This window comes from Athene cunicularia (genome assembly GCF_003259725.1).
Source record: "Athene cunicularia isolate RWA chromosome 6 unlocalized genomic scaffold, athCun1 chr6_part1, whole genome shotgun sequence".
Lineage (NCBI taxonomy): Eukaryota > Metazoa > Chordata > Aves > Strigiformes > Strigidae > Athene > Athene cunicularia.
Genome location: NW_020799105.1, coordinates 8,900,446 through 8,913,874, shown reverse-complemented (window position 1 = coordinate 8,913,874; position 13,429 = coordinate 8,900,446). Strand labels below are relative to the sequence as shown.

At 33.5% G+C, this 13,429-nt stretch overlaps 1 protein-coding gene across 3 annotated transcripts in view; it reads left to right on the top strand.

Annotated features, from left to right (window-relative positions):
• The window catches only part of EXOC6 (exocyst complex component 6), a 72,281-nt gene that overhangs the window by 35,698 nt on the left and 23,154 nt on the right, over positions 1-13,429 (top strand). For all 3 annotated transcript variants that reach the window (XM_026851081.1, XM_026851082.1, XM_026851080.1), the window contains exons 9-17: positions 108-191; positions 285-331; positions 734-854; positions 2,772-2,843; positions 3,516-3,613; positions 4,714-4,819; positions 8,322-8,431; positions 9,442-9,553; positions 11,179-11,313. In XM_026851081.1, the coding sequence (XP_026706882.1) occupies positions 108-191; positions 285-331; positions 734-854; positions 2,772-2,843; positions 3,516-3,613; positions 4,714-4,819; positions 8,322-8,431; positions 9,442-9,553; positions 11,179-11,313 (885 nt within the window). The remainder of the gene's footprint in view (positions 1-107; positions 192-284; positions 332-733; positions 855-2,771; positions 2,844-3,515; positions 3,614-4,713; positions 4,820-8,321; positions 8,432-9,441; positions 9,554-11,178; positions 11,314-13,429) is intronic.

Here is a 13,429-nt window from a genome sequence, read left to right as displayed (position 1 = left end):
GAGGTCTGCGTGTGGAATAAATGCAAAATATGTGGCTTAGTTTAAGAGAATTCTACCCTTAATTTAAGAAGTTCCTTTTTCATACTGAGACAGTGTTCTTGTTTTAGGGTGATGGAGAGATATTTGAAAATTACTACAGAAAACAAAGAAGGAAACAAGCAAGATTAGTTCTACAGCCACAGTCAAGCATGGTAACTGATACTTTTGGTTTTGAATTGGCTTGGGTTGTAGCTAATACTTTGTGATTTTTTTATTCCTAAACTTGTTTTCTTTTTCACTGAAAGCATGAAACAGTAGAAGGCTATAGAAGATACTTCAGTCAAATTGTAGGGTAAGTTTTCTAAACGAAGATTTATTACAGTTCTACTATATTGATGCTTAATTCACCCTGTATTCTCCCATTGTCCAAAAACTTCTTTCTGCAAGATTCAGTTTCTGCACAAATCATGCAGGTGGTTGTTGCTGGATCTGAGAGGGGAAGAGCATCCAGATCCTGCTGGTACAGTGCCCCACAAGGACCCTTCAGCAACCTGGGCTGAAAACAAAAACCAAAACCAGAGCTGAAAACAAACATTTCATGTTTTGACTTCATGCTGGGCAAAGCAGAACACCAGACCTACCAAAGTGCTGCTGCTCAAGTGGGAGTGGGTTTTACTGTGCTTGTGTGAGAAAGGGTAGAATTTGTTCTAAACTGATAAAACAACTTAATAATTTAAGCATTATTTTGTTTTAGTTTCTTTGTAGTAGAAGACCACATTTTGCACGTAACCCAAGGATTGGTAACTAGAACATATACTGATGAACTCTGGAACATGGCCCTTTCCAAGATCATTGCTGTCCTTAGAACACATTCAGTAAGTGAGAAGTCTTATCAGTATTGCAGTTTAAATCCTCTTACTTCAGAGCTCTGTATATTTAAAGCTGGGATAGTAACAAAGTGAAAAATTACACCTCTCTCGTGTTTTCTTTTCCTTGTGATTAAGAATTGCTCAGATTTGGGAGGGAGCCTGCCAAGCTTTTGTTTTTCCCAACAGTATCAGGCTGTGATCCACAGGCATGGGCTATTTGCATAATCCTCCACTGATTTACAACTCACTGGGTCTTCCAAACCTTCTCTTAGTCCAGCAGTTGAGAATATGCAGAGTTAATCTGCTGTTATTATTGCAATCCTTCCTCATTAGTCTCAACTGACCTCTTCATTAGATCAGATTGAATAGTTCAGCACTGAAAGCACCACCAGGAAATAGTTCCTAATTATCATTCCAAATGCAGTGTTTCCAAAATAAACTCCACCAGCAAACGCCTTGGAGCTATGTCTTCAATGCTATAGTAGTAATATGTTTATGCTGAAGTAAAGGTATTAGAAAAATTCTTTATCAACTGAGTATTTCAGTACATTCAAAGTATGTCTCCTAAAGTTACATTCCTACCTGATGCTTAATACCTGCATGCTGATTTTATTCCTTTGTGAAAACCAATGGAATACCATTGTTCACTCAGACTTGACTGATAGTAAATTGCTTCAGAGTTTACTATTGGTGTAACTTTTACTATTGGAAAAAATAGCAGAGTTTAATCTTTCCCTTTTTAATGTTTGCTCGAAGCAGTTCTTTTATGCAATGTTATTTTTATTTTTATTACAACTGATCTTTAATTCAAGGAGTATTTTATATTTCTTATATACTGAGGAAAAATGGGGTAAAAGTCCAGATTCCAACTGTAGTTTTATCATAGGACCTTTACTGATCAGTGATACATGAGGTGTTCTTATACTTTTTAATTCATTTTAGAAGAGTGGGATAAATTTAGTATATTAGTAATTTTTTTAAGCTAAATACTTTACAACTTAATTGTCTGCGTATGATTTTATACACCTATGTAAGAACATGGTAATTTAAGGAGTAAAAGTAATGTAAAGAACTCTTCATTGTCTTGTCATGTGGTTGATCACTATTATATTTCTTCTCAAAATGCTTAACTCTCATCAAAACCAATTCTATCACAATGTCTTTCTAATGTCATCCTAGCACAGACTAATATTAGATAAGTGTACATTGTCTTATGAGGTATTGTAAACCAAACCATTACTTTATTAAATTATGCTAAGTGCAAAAATTAATGTGAAACAGGCATATATAGTCTAACCAATACTATATTCTCATGATGCTTTATTTTAATATAAATATTTTTTTACTTTATCCAGTATTGCAAATAGTGAAGCTGAGGCGAAAGCCTTAGTTGTATGACTCCACACCTCTGAAAATCAAATTTCGGTCATTTAGTAAATTAATGTCTTGACTTTTTACCATCAAATTTGTAAACTGAATTTATTTAGAAAGTATTTTGTAGTGTTTTCCCCATACAGCTGGGAAGCTGTCTGAGGTGGCCCAGTTAACACTAGTTAGACCCAGGCTTAGAGTTCAAAACAATGTCCTTTGGAAACCTCTGACGTTGATTTAGCAAAGCATTTTTATGTGTGCTTATGTTCCACTGAAATAAATGGAATTTGCTGATTTTGAATCTCAGTACAACATACCAATATTTATTGAATCCCATATTTTAGATTACTTTTTCTGAGCTTTTATAGTACTGCTAGTTCATATAAAAATTTAACAAAACTTTTATGTAGCTGGGTTAAGTCTAAGTTGTTTTTTACTAAGTCAGGTAAAGGGATAATGCTGGAGAGTTTAACCTTCTGTGATATACTCTTTGAAAAACATATGTCCCCTATTTTAAATCCTTTTAACAAAACCAGAATTTCTCACTTTCAGTCATATTGCAGTGATCCTGACCTTGTTCTGGAACTGAAGAATCTCATTGTAGTATTTGCTGATACTTTGCAGGTACATACTATATTAGTAATTTAACTGAAATTCCTAGAGTCATATTTTTACTTTAGGTGAGTAAGTGCAATGTTTTGGGTTTTCCTGAATCATATATACAAGTAAAGAACAAAATTACACAATAATACTTTAAAAATAGGTGTATTTCTTGCCTTGGTTCTTCCCTTTCAGTATTACCAATTTAATGTATGCATTCTGGGCTGTCCAGCTAGCATCTAGTTATTCATATCTGTGCAAAATTAATGTTAGCTTTGTAATTTGTGTATATTTTTGTCTTTTATAAATGCTTTACTTCTGATCTTCAGCAAGAATAGCATTCCAGTTATCATTCACTATCTAGGGGAAAGACCAAATTAACATTATTGACAAGTATTCTTGCAATGTTTAACAGACTGATAAAAAAAGATTAGTCGTATGCATAAATAGCACATTAAAATGTTATCGAGAAATGGGACAAATTTCTGCTTGAAAACCAAAAGCGTAGGATAGAGTATTTGGTAAGAATTCAATATATAATCTTCTAATTGTAGGGGTGTGTTTAAAGGACTATAATTTGTTTTACAGAAGTGACAAGACTGAATAATAAGTCTCATCTCAGAGTCCTGAAGTGATGTGATAGGAATTGAGTGTATTAGTTCTTGAACTAGCTACTCTTTTCATTTTTATACTTAGGGCTATGGTTTTCCTGTGAACCGACTATTTGATCTTTTATTTGAAATAAGAGACCAGTACAATGAAACACTTCTTAAAAAGTGGTCTGGATTGTTCAGGTTAGTGTTTCAAAATAATTGTGCCTTTTGTATTGTATCTATTGTTTTTGTCTAACTTCAAGTTTTTTTGATAAAAGTTGTAATTCTGGAAGAATTTATTAACTCATAATTGTGTATGAATTTTGGTTTGGATAGGACTAAGATACTCATCATATGTAACAAATATTTAGGAGAAGAGCCACTGAGTGCTGCTTCTGTAGTTAATGGGGAGAAGGAAGGTTTCCAAAGAGATGTTATTGCAGAAGGATGGAGGAGAGAGACATGTCTTTCACTTTATTAGGAACCTAATAACTCTAGGCTATTGCAATAGGTCATTAGGTGCCTAATTTAGTTTGTCTTAATGTTTACAGTTAGCTGCTATGTGTATCTTCCTGACAAACTACTGACATTGCCAGTACATCTTCATGGTTTTTTAATGCAGGTTGGTTTCTGCCTATTCCTTGGAATCATTTGATTGAGTAGATTGTAAACCCAGGAGTGCAGCCTGGGACTGTCTTCCAAAGTCTGTTTGCAGATAAATGTGAAGAAATTGTTTACTGTAAAATATGTTCTGTTGTATTACAGAAAACCTTAAAATTAAATTGACCGTAAAGCTCTCAAGCTCTCTAGACTCAGTATAGTAATTTGACTAGTAGGAAAGTCCAGAGGGTTCTTAAGTAACGCTGTGGCCGTATGCCTAGTTGAAGTTCTCTGAATCATCTCCACTGACTACATGTGGCTCTGGTACCTAAGTGAGACACTCTGAATATCTGCAAAGTGAGGCTGTTATAATAAGTATCTCATTATAGTTTTCTCTGGAGTAAACTAGTTGATTTTTGAAGTTCCTTTGCTGTATTATGTTTTGAATCATATATGTTAAAATGCTTGCAGCTATTTTTTCTCTGTGATTAGACACAGTATAAAGATATAGCATATACAAGGTACTTTCAAATTAATCTAAAAGTAGTTTGGATGTCTGAAATTGATTGCAGCTCATAGCTTTTTGAAGCTGCACACATAAGTGTGGTAGTAAAATTTATGTTAGTTTACATGTTTTAACACTGGAAGATACTGTAAATAAGTCCTGATTTTTTTTTTCGCTTTACTAACTAATTCACCAGGGATATTTTTGAAGCAGACAACTACAGCCCTATTCCTGTAGCAAATGAAGAGGAATACAAAATAGTTATAAGCAAATTTCCTTTTCAAGATCCAGAACTCGATAAGGTAAGGAAAAGTTTTATGCTATTAAAGTTTGCCAAAGTCCAGTTACGGATCCTTTGATGATTTTTATAATTAAAAAGCAATTAGAATTTGAAAAGCTAGGTAAATTAAAATGCTAAATCACCTTCTGTGTGTGTAATTATCTAGTCATAAATAAATATGAAAATTAAAGCTTTAGTCATTTGATCTGATGTTTGGGTAAATAATGAAACCCATAATTTTGTAAACAAATTAATAATACAGTTTGATACAGTCTTCATGTAATTATAATACAGTCTGTCTTTAGTTAAATTTTGTTGTAACTTATTGGGTTTAGTAGCTCATAGTATATATGCTGTAGTATTGCAAAGGTACATGTAAAACAGGAATCAGAGACAGCAAATTTTGTATTTCACTTTATATATTATTTATTTGTGTTTGAGCATCTGGGGCAAAATAGATGTGAAGGGACTAAATAATTCTGCTGCACTAGCATTCTAATGGGATGTACTTTCATAGCCTCAGCCATTTTTCCACTCCTTATGTTCTGCTATTCAGGTATGGGTTTTGGTAATACTGATGAAGGTATAATAACAGGCTCATCATGGAGTCTGTAGAGGGAACTAAATCTAAGAACCACATGATAGCAGGAGTAGCTGATGTGGAGGGAAGCTGGATTATATAAGATCCATTGCTACAGATATCTGCAAAAGTAAAAAAAATAATTCTGTGATTCAGCAGGGATTTACCAGGCAAATGTAACAGCTACATGTCATTAATACAGTATTGCAGTGAAGATGAAAAATTAAAGACGGGTTTTATGCCGATTTTTCAGTAAGACTCCAGAGTGCTTTCTGGATGTTTTTTCTCCATCAAATTCATTTATTTAGCCATTATAATACTAAGATAAACAGAATGGAAATCCCTTACAGTGTTGGAAGTATACCACGCCCTATTTAGCATGCCATATTTTGCTAATAAATTGCAGATGTTTTTAACTTGCACTAAATAATTTTATCTGCTAGCCTCCCTCCCTCTCTGTCTGATGTATTAGCATGCATGTGTGGACGTTACTTGTGTGGGCATGTATAGTTACATATATGTATGATTAATACAAAGCTTTGGCTCTTATTTCACCAGAAGTGAAATATATTCTCTGAACCCAACAGTTTTAATTTTGCTTTATGACACAGAGAGGGATTGCTATTTCATAATGAGGAGCACTTTTTGTAGATATTTTATGAGCAGAACCTGACTGATGCTTAGTTTTTGGGCTGGTGAGCTTGAGGGTAAAGCTGGGAAAGAGGCTGGATTTTGTTCCCAACTCTACCATTGACCAGCTGCGTGGTGCTGGTAAGTCACTTCGTATCTCTTTTTTCCCTGCTTTACAGATGAATTAACAGGGACACATTTTTTTTTAACATATCTCTGACAAGAACTTTGAAACCTGTATGTAAAGTGGAAGGACATCATTAGACAAAAAGTAGTCTGAGGCTTTTTCTTGTGTCCTAGCAATTTTTGAAACAGTTTAGTTGACTTCAGCCAAATTTAACAAAGGGGCAGAAGTCTCAAAGATAAATGAGTTACTAAAAGTTTTGTCAACTAGGCAGTAGAATAGAGGAGAAGGATACTTAATGATTGTTTGTTGGAAGAAAGACTGCAGTATTACCTTATGTGTTATTAGATAGCAGGGAATCCACATGGAGGGTGAACTTTATAAATGCTCCATCGCTTCTATTGGTTGCTGTTTATAATCTCATCCACTTCAGCTCTCTGATGTTCCCTCAGGCTATAAGGCACTGGGAGGTCCTGTTGGGTGGGTCAATTCAATCTATGTTTTCATGTTTTAAAAAAGAAAGAAAGAAAAAAAAAAAAAAAAAGATGTGTGAGTTGAGGTTGCTTGCTGAAGGAGCCTGTGTAGTTGATAGAGAGGAACAGACACGCCAGAGGGCTAATTCCATTTGATGCATCTCTGATGCCTTTTACAGATTAAGGGGAACTTGAAAATGTCAGTTTCTCTCCCTTTAGTATAAAAAGAGACCAACATGAGTTAGTGTCTCATTTTTAACTATAGGTTAGGATGAATCACCCTCACATTTTACAGGTAAGTTTATCATAGCAGTTGCTTGCAGCACATTAGGCAGAATTATGACCAGAACCTACTAGATATTTAACATAGCAAATCCAACCTGACCGAACAAAACAGTCTTGTCTGTACTCTGCTGTTTAGATGGAATGTGCCAGATTATAATGGTTTGATTATATCATCTAATTTTACTCCCTTCTGTATTCAGAAGTGAAACAATTGGTTGTAGCTCTGGTTTTTTTCTTGCTACCTTCTCTATAATCAGACAGAAACTGTTGAATCCTCCTGTATTGGCCAGATGCTCTATAGGATAAAAAATTGCTTCTCTTAGATCATTGAATCTATGAAGGTTGAAACTCAAGTCCTGCTGAAAGAATATTGTGATGATCCAAAATAGTTGTATGTGATAGCACTTGTTCTGTAAAAATTAATTGCTTGAATCACATGAACACATATTTGAAGTAAGTTTCATTGTTAAAAAAATGTTTGCTAGTGTTGTTAAATGACACAATAGCCTGGCACATACACCTCGTATTTGTCACGCCACCTAATCTTAAATAAAAAGATATAATTAGGAGAATGTCACAGTAATCTCTTTTGTCTTGGCTTTTTAATACACAAATATTGAGCTGCTATTGATTAATGATTTTTTTTTTTTTAGATAAATTGAATTCTCCACAGATTATACCAGTTGTTAATTACTTTTCTCATGCATTAATCATAGAGTAAACAGAAAATTAATTGTTTTGCAGATTTAAAAAATTAAGTATTCAATGCAGAAATACCTATTTGGTATGTGTAGATTTAATGGATTTTTTTTTTTTTGTCATCCAAAATCAGCTTTAAAACTGAAGTAAGAAGCATGATTTTATTCTTACAGAGTACTAGTATTTCCCACATGTTAATCCAAATTGTTGAAAATAATTAAAACTGCATTGGTCTTGTGAACCATTGAGATAAAGTAAACATATGATAGTAAATGTACATGCCTAAACATTCTCAAGATGTTTTGAAAATCCCAGATGTGTTGAACTTCTCAAACCTTTTTTATTTTTTTTCACTGCTTTTTTTTGAAAAAAAAAAATTTTCATTTTTGAACCTCTCATCCCACTTACATCTATCTTGCTCATTCAGATTAAAAGCAGTTTGAGACCTGTTTTTTAATGCGTGTTTGTAAATTGCTTTCTACAGAGTCTTGACACAGTCTTCAAACTTTATTGTGATTTAAATAAGTGATAAAGTACTATTTTGCTTATAAGCTATTTAAACAGATGTAGAAGTCAGCTCAACACGTACCACTGTTTGTATTTGATGAAAACTATAAAATCTTAGGTTAAAATATTGGTAGTGTTAAGTGGCTTTCTAATTGTTGCATTTAATACCAAGCTCTCCTTAGAATCAGTTTCAAATGTAAGATAGTGTTATCTTTTATTTTCACAGCAGTCCTTTCCAAAGAAGCTTCCAATGTCTCAGTCAGTGCCTCAAATCTATATCCAGGTTAAGGAATTTATTTATGCTAGCCTTAAGTTTTCAGAGTCACTTCACCGCAGGTAAGCTTAAAGCATCAGGAATGTGACTATAAGGTAACATATAACTTCTGGGTGACCTAATAATATGTATTAAAATTAAAATACATTTTCTTGTGTACTTGCTATTTGTGCTTGTTTCAGAATTTGCATATAATTTACATATAAAATTATATTTAAGCTATGATTCCCAATGCTACAGCATATATTTCGTACGTGTATATATGTGTGTTGTGTACAATATGTGTATGTATGAGCAAATGTAGCTTGGCATCGTAAAGCAGTCTAAAACACTGCTGGGGTTTTCGAAACAGTATTGACTGGTTTGAGTAATCTAGATATTTTATTTAACAAAGCATGTAGGATTTTAAAAATATCCTTTGATACTGGCCATTTCAGAAATAGTTGTGTAGAATCTCTTATTACTTTGAACAGTCTTTCCTTTCTCAGTGCCTTGAGTTTCCTTAGCAGTAATTTCTCCTGAAAAAAACCATGCTGTATGCATGTTCATTCCTTCTTCCATCCCACCTTTTTCTGATGGAAAATTCTCCCATTTCCTTTCTTCCTGTGGCCTTTAAGAGCTTAGTTTTAATTACATAAAATAACATTTATAGATGTGAAATCTGGAAGGTATTTGTGGCTAGTCACACACTTCTTCACTGTTAAAGATGTAAATGACTTGCTTTCACACATTCTTAATTGATACTGTTTATAATTTACACGTACTAATGAGCACTTGTTGACCTCTTTGGTAACTCATTAAAACTCACAAATTACTCTTTCTGAACTGCTGTGTTAATAAACATGTCCAAAATCTAAAAATAACAGTTTTGCTTCAGTGTTGAAATTAATTTAATGGATAATTTGGTAAATGAACTGTGTGTTAGATCATAGAAGACTTGGAGCAACCAGAATTTAAATGCGCATAGGGAATTCTTAACATGAAAAGTTCTCTTTGCAGGGAAAAAATTAAGTATTACTGTCAAAGTAATGTCATGTACAGCATAGTTATAAAAATAAACATTTTTTTTCAGCTCAACAGAAATAGATGATATGCTCAGAAAATCTACAAATTTGCTGCTTACAAGAACTCTAAGTAGTTGTTTACAGAACCTAATTAAAAAACCTCATATAGGTTTGACGGAGGTAAGTTTTAAAACATACTCAAAGCTGGTTTTAAGACAATAGTGCTAAAACTATTCTTGTAAATGTAGATATATTGTGGTATTAAAATTGGTGTGATAAAACCAAGTAGTGTTTGCTTTAAAATTGAAAACTCAAAGAGGTGAAAGATGAAGTATAAAAATATCAATATCTGTTACATAAAATATAACAATACAGTGTTGGGTCTAGTTGGAAGTATATTTACACAGGGATCCCTTTGAGAGAGATGACAGAATTCTGTCTCCTTTATGATAAATATATTTTCAAGAAATAAGCCAAAGACTCTTACTTTGTTTGCATACAGAGCATGTTTCATGTTCTGCTCCTGTCTAGCAATTAGTAGCAGATTGTTGAGTTTCTTTTTCTTCCTATTACCAAAAAAAAAAAAAAAGGGGGGGGGGAACCTCCCTCACATTAACTGTGAAGTCTCAGAGTAAACATGCCAAATCTAGAAATCTAAAGTCTGAAAATCACTCTAACACATGAAACTTTTTCTATAGTAATTGCAATGAAAACATTTTAGTAGGTTTGTGCATGTTGTTTCTTCGTTATGACTCTTGGTTGGTTTGTTGGACTGGTTAAGACAGGGTGAGACAGTGAATCAATCACTGAACATTCACTGTAGGTAGATGCAATGTCAGGAGACGGCAGGTACCTACTGAAACATGCTGAGAAGGACTTACACTGTAGCTCTTAGAGCAGTGTTATGTTATATTGAACGTTGTTTTTAAACTGCAAGAACCTCTTGTATAGATTAAATACTTGTATAGAAATCAAGAAGATGAGGAAAGAGCCCTATAAATCATATATTGCCATGTTAGTAAGACAAGCCATATGGTTCTTCTGAGACATAGTTTTCTGTGTTCTTGAAATTGGTACAGGGGTATTTTCAAGGATATGAAATTAAGCTCACTAGTATTTTTTGAGGTGTTTCATTATTAAGTTAATAAGTTTTATGAGAAAAATGTTAAAAAGAGAAAATTTATTTTACCAAGCATTACATTAGTGTTCACTGAAAAAGGCAGTATGCAGTGAGAATTAAGACAATATACTGATATTTCAGTTACTGTGTATTCTGTATGTTGCCTGATTTGTGAACTGAATGTCAATGCATGTCCTGCGTATAAAAACATTTATGTCATGTACAAACAGATTTTTAAGCACTGTTGGGGCGGAAGGACTTGACAACCTTATTTTTTAAATTCTGTAACTTCAGAATGCGTAATTTTGCAAACAATATTGTGAAATACTTTTTTTAATAGCAGTAATTTAAAAAAAATAATGGTACAAATTAGTGATTTGCTTTTGGCAATATATTTTCCTTTCTTTTCTCTTTTTTCATTCTAAAATATCAATTGGATTTATTTCACTAAGTAGGTGTTTGCAGTCTTCATTTTTTAAATGGCATCATTTGTATGTAAACTGTAGTATTAGTCCTTAGTGGTATTTGAAAGCAAACTTGAAAACTAACGGGTAATAATAGGTGGTAACCTGAAATACTGTAATTAATTTCTAGTAGCATTGTTGCTGAAAGAAGTAACCATTTACAAAATTAAATGATGAGTGATACAAAAAGGATTTTTACAAGAATTTTTTGTCTCTTGTAGCTTGTTCAAATCATCATAAACACAACACACCTGGAACAAGCCTGTAAATACCTTGAGGATTTTATATCTAACATTACAAATATTTCACAAGTGACTGTTCACACTGCAAGACTTTATGGACTTTCTACATTTAAGGTATGGTACATGTCATCTGTTATAGGTCTGTGTCTGAAAACATTCAAATCACTATAAATGAAGCATTTTAAAACAAAAGGAGGTGAGGACAAAGCTGCATGCTTTCTCATTTTTGACTCTAAACCAATTCAGAACTGTTAAGAATTCAGTTGTAACACTCAGCAGATAAACACTGGGTTTTATATTATCTGTATGATCTGAAATATGTACATATGCGAGAAGCATCAATATTCTTCCCAATGAATCTTTTATTAAGTTACGAAATGACAAGCTAAGCTTAACTGCACTGGCAGCTTTCAACAGTTTAAGGTCCAGTCTGTGTAATATCTCCCCTTTCTGAGCAGAATCAAGCAAAACAGCTAGTTTAATCTAAAATGTTTGTATTTATTTGTTTTTATTCTACAATAGAAATATTTTGTGGTATATTTTCGAATTGTGTAATTTAGTAATATAAAAGCAGTATTAAGAATGTGCTACAAAGCATAAAATACTCAATTGTCTTTTTAGAATTTATATTTTACTTACATGTCTTTTATATACACAATAATAATTGGTAAAATGATTACTAGGAACTTGACTGTTTCTGATGTATGGCAACTGCTTATCTGTGCAAGCTGTATTTTCTCTGACATTTTTCATAAATGGCAGAAGTACATAAGCTCATAGCTAAAAGCAAGTAACTCATTGGCGATGCATATGTAGCATAGACAATTGTAATTTCAACAGTTAACATGGCAACATTTGTAAGCCAAGTATAAAATAACCATAAAATAAAAAATGTTTTCATTTTCTTTTTATGCATGGCTCCTCATCTCATTAGTAGGTGGTGTTCTCCTAGTTGTTCTTGTATTTATCTGTACAAAAATGCTGAAGGCTTTTGAAAGTAGGAAACTAAAGCAAAAGTACCAAGTGACTTGTATAGTCGCATCTGATGCCTTTGGTAGACCAAAAATCATACCCTCATCTGTGAAGTCCCTCTCCACAATATTACTCAAAAGACCTTAGTCCTTTTTTCAGTTGTAAGGCAAACATGTATGTTCTTAGTGAGAAACCTACACATAAAAATGAAATTACTGAAGCCAACTTATACATATGATGCCAGGTAACTCAAGATGACTGAGATTTATCCCTAAGATAAATTAGTCAAAATTATGATCCTTGCTCAGGCTGGTTTATGTTATAATCAAGAGTAAGCTCTAAAAGAAGATTCCAACAGCTAGAGTAGCTATGCTGAGTGCAAAGATGGTTTGGTCTCAGGCCACTGAATGACCCTACATCAGAAACCCTCCTGTGCAGTGGCTCTGGGAACAGGTGTAGAGATGCTTCATGCTCTGGTGGTGGTTGAGTGCCAGGTACTTCTTTCAAGCACTAGATGGTTGTGTACGTCAAAGAACCAACTTTTGGTATTCATATACATAAAATATGGCATAAATTATTTAATTGACCAAGTCTGGCTGAGTAGCGCTTTTTTTGGTTTTGAATAGAAGCAAATGTGTGTGCTTATGGGGTGGTTTGGGTATTTCTTTCTGAAGAAAACATTCTCACAGAAGAATAATCTTGTATAGGTTACTTTGTGCTGTTAATTCAGCCAGTGCATTGCCTTTTTAGTCACTTCTATACAGAAATTTTTGAAAGAGAAACAAGACAAAACAACAAAAAGTCATCAGGGATTCCAGAGCAGCTGCAACTTGAACTTTAGGTATTTGGGTTTTTTTCAGTGTACCCTGAAACAAAGGAGAGTGATTTCTTGTATTTATGGGATAAAGAGGACTAATCCTATTGAGAGTAGTTCTGTTTTCTGTACTTCATTTTTTCTCTTGATGCAATATGTAGCCTATCCTATTATAATATCCCCTCTGGCATAGATGTTAAAAGGTGGGTGAGGTGGAATAAGACATCATCATTGCAAGACACTTCATATTTCCAGTTGATTACCAACAATTTTCCCATTAACTGTCATTTGTTTTGCTAAGGATTTAATGAATAAGGCCAGACAGTAAAGTTCTGGCCTAGCAAGTGTAGTTAGGTTGCCATTGCCCTACCAGTAGTTTTACTAATTTTGTCCTGTCCTAAAGATCTATGCTGCCTAGCCTGCTTGTTGTGTACTGACAGTGCA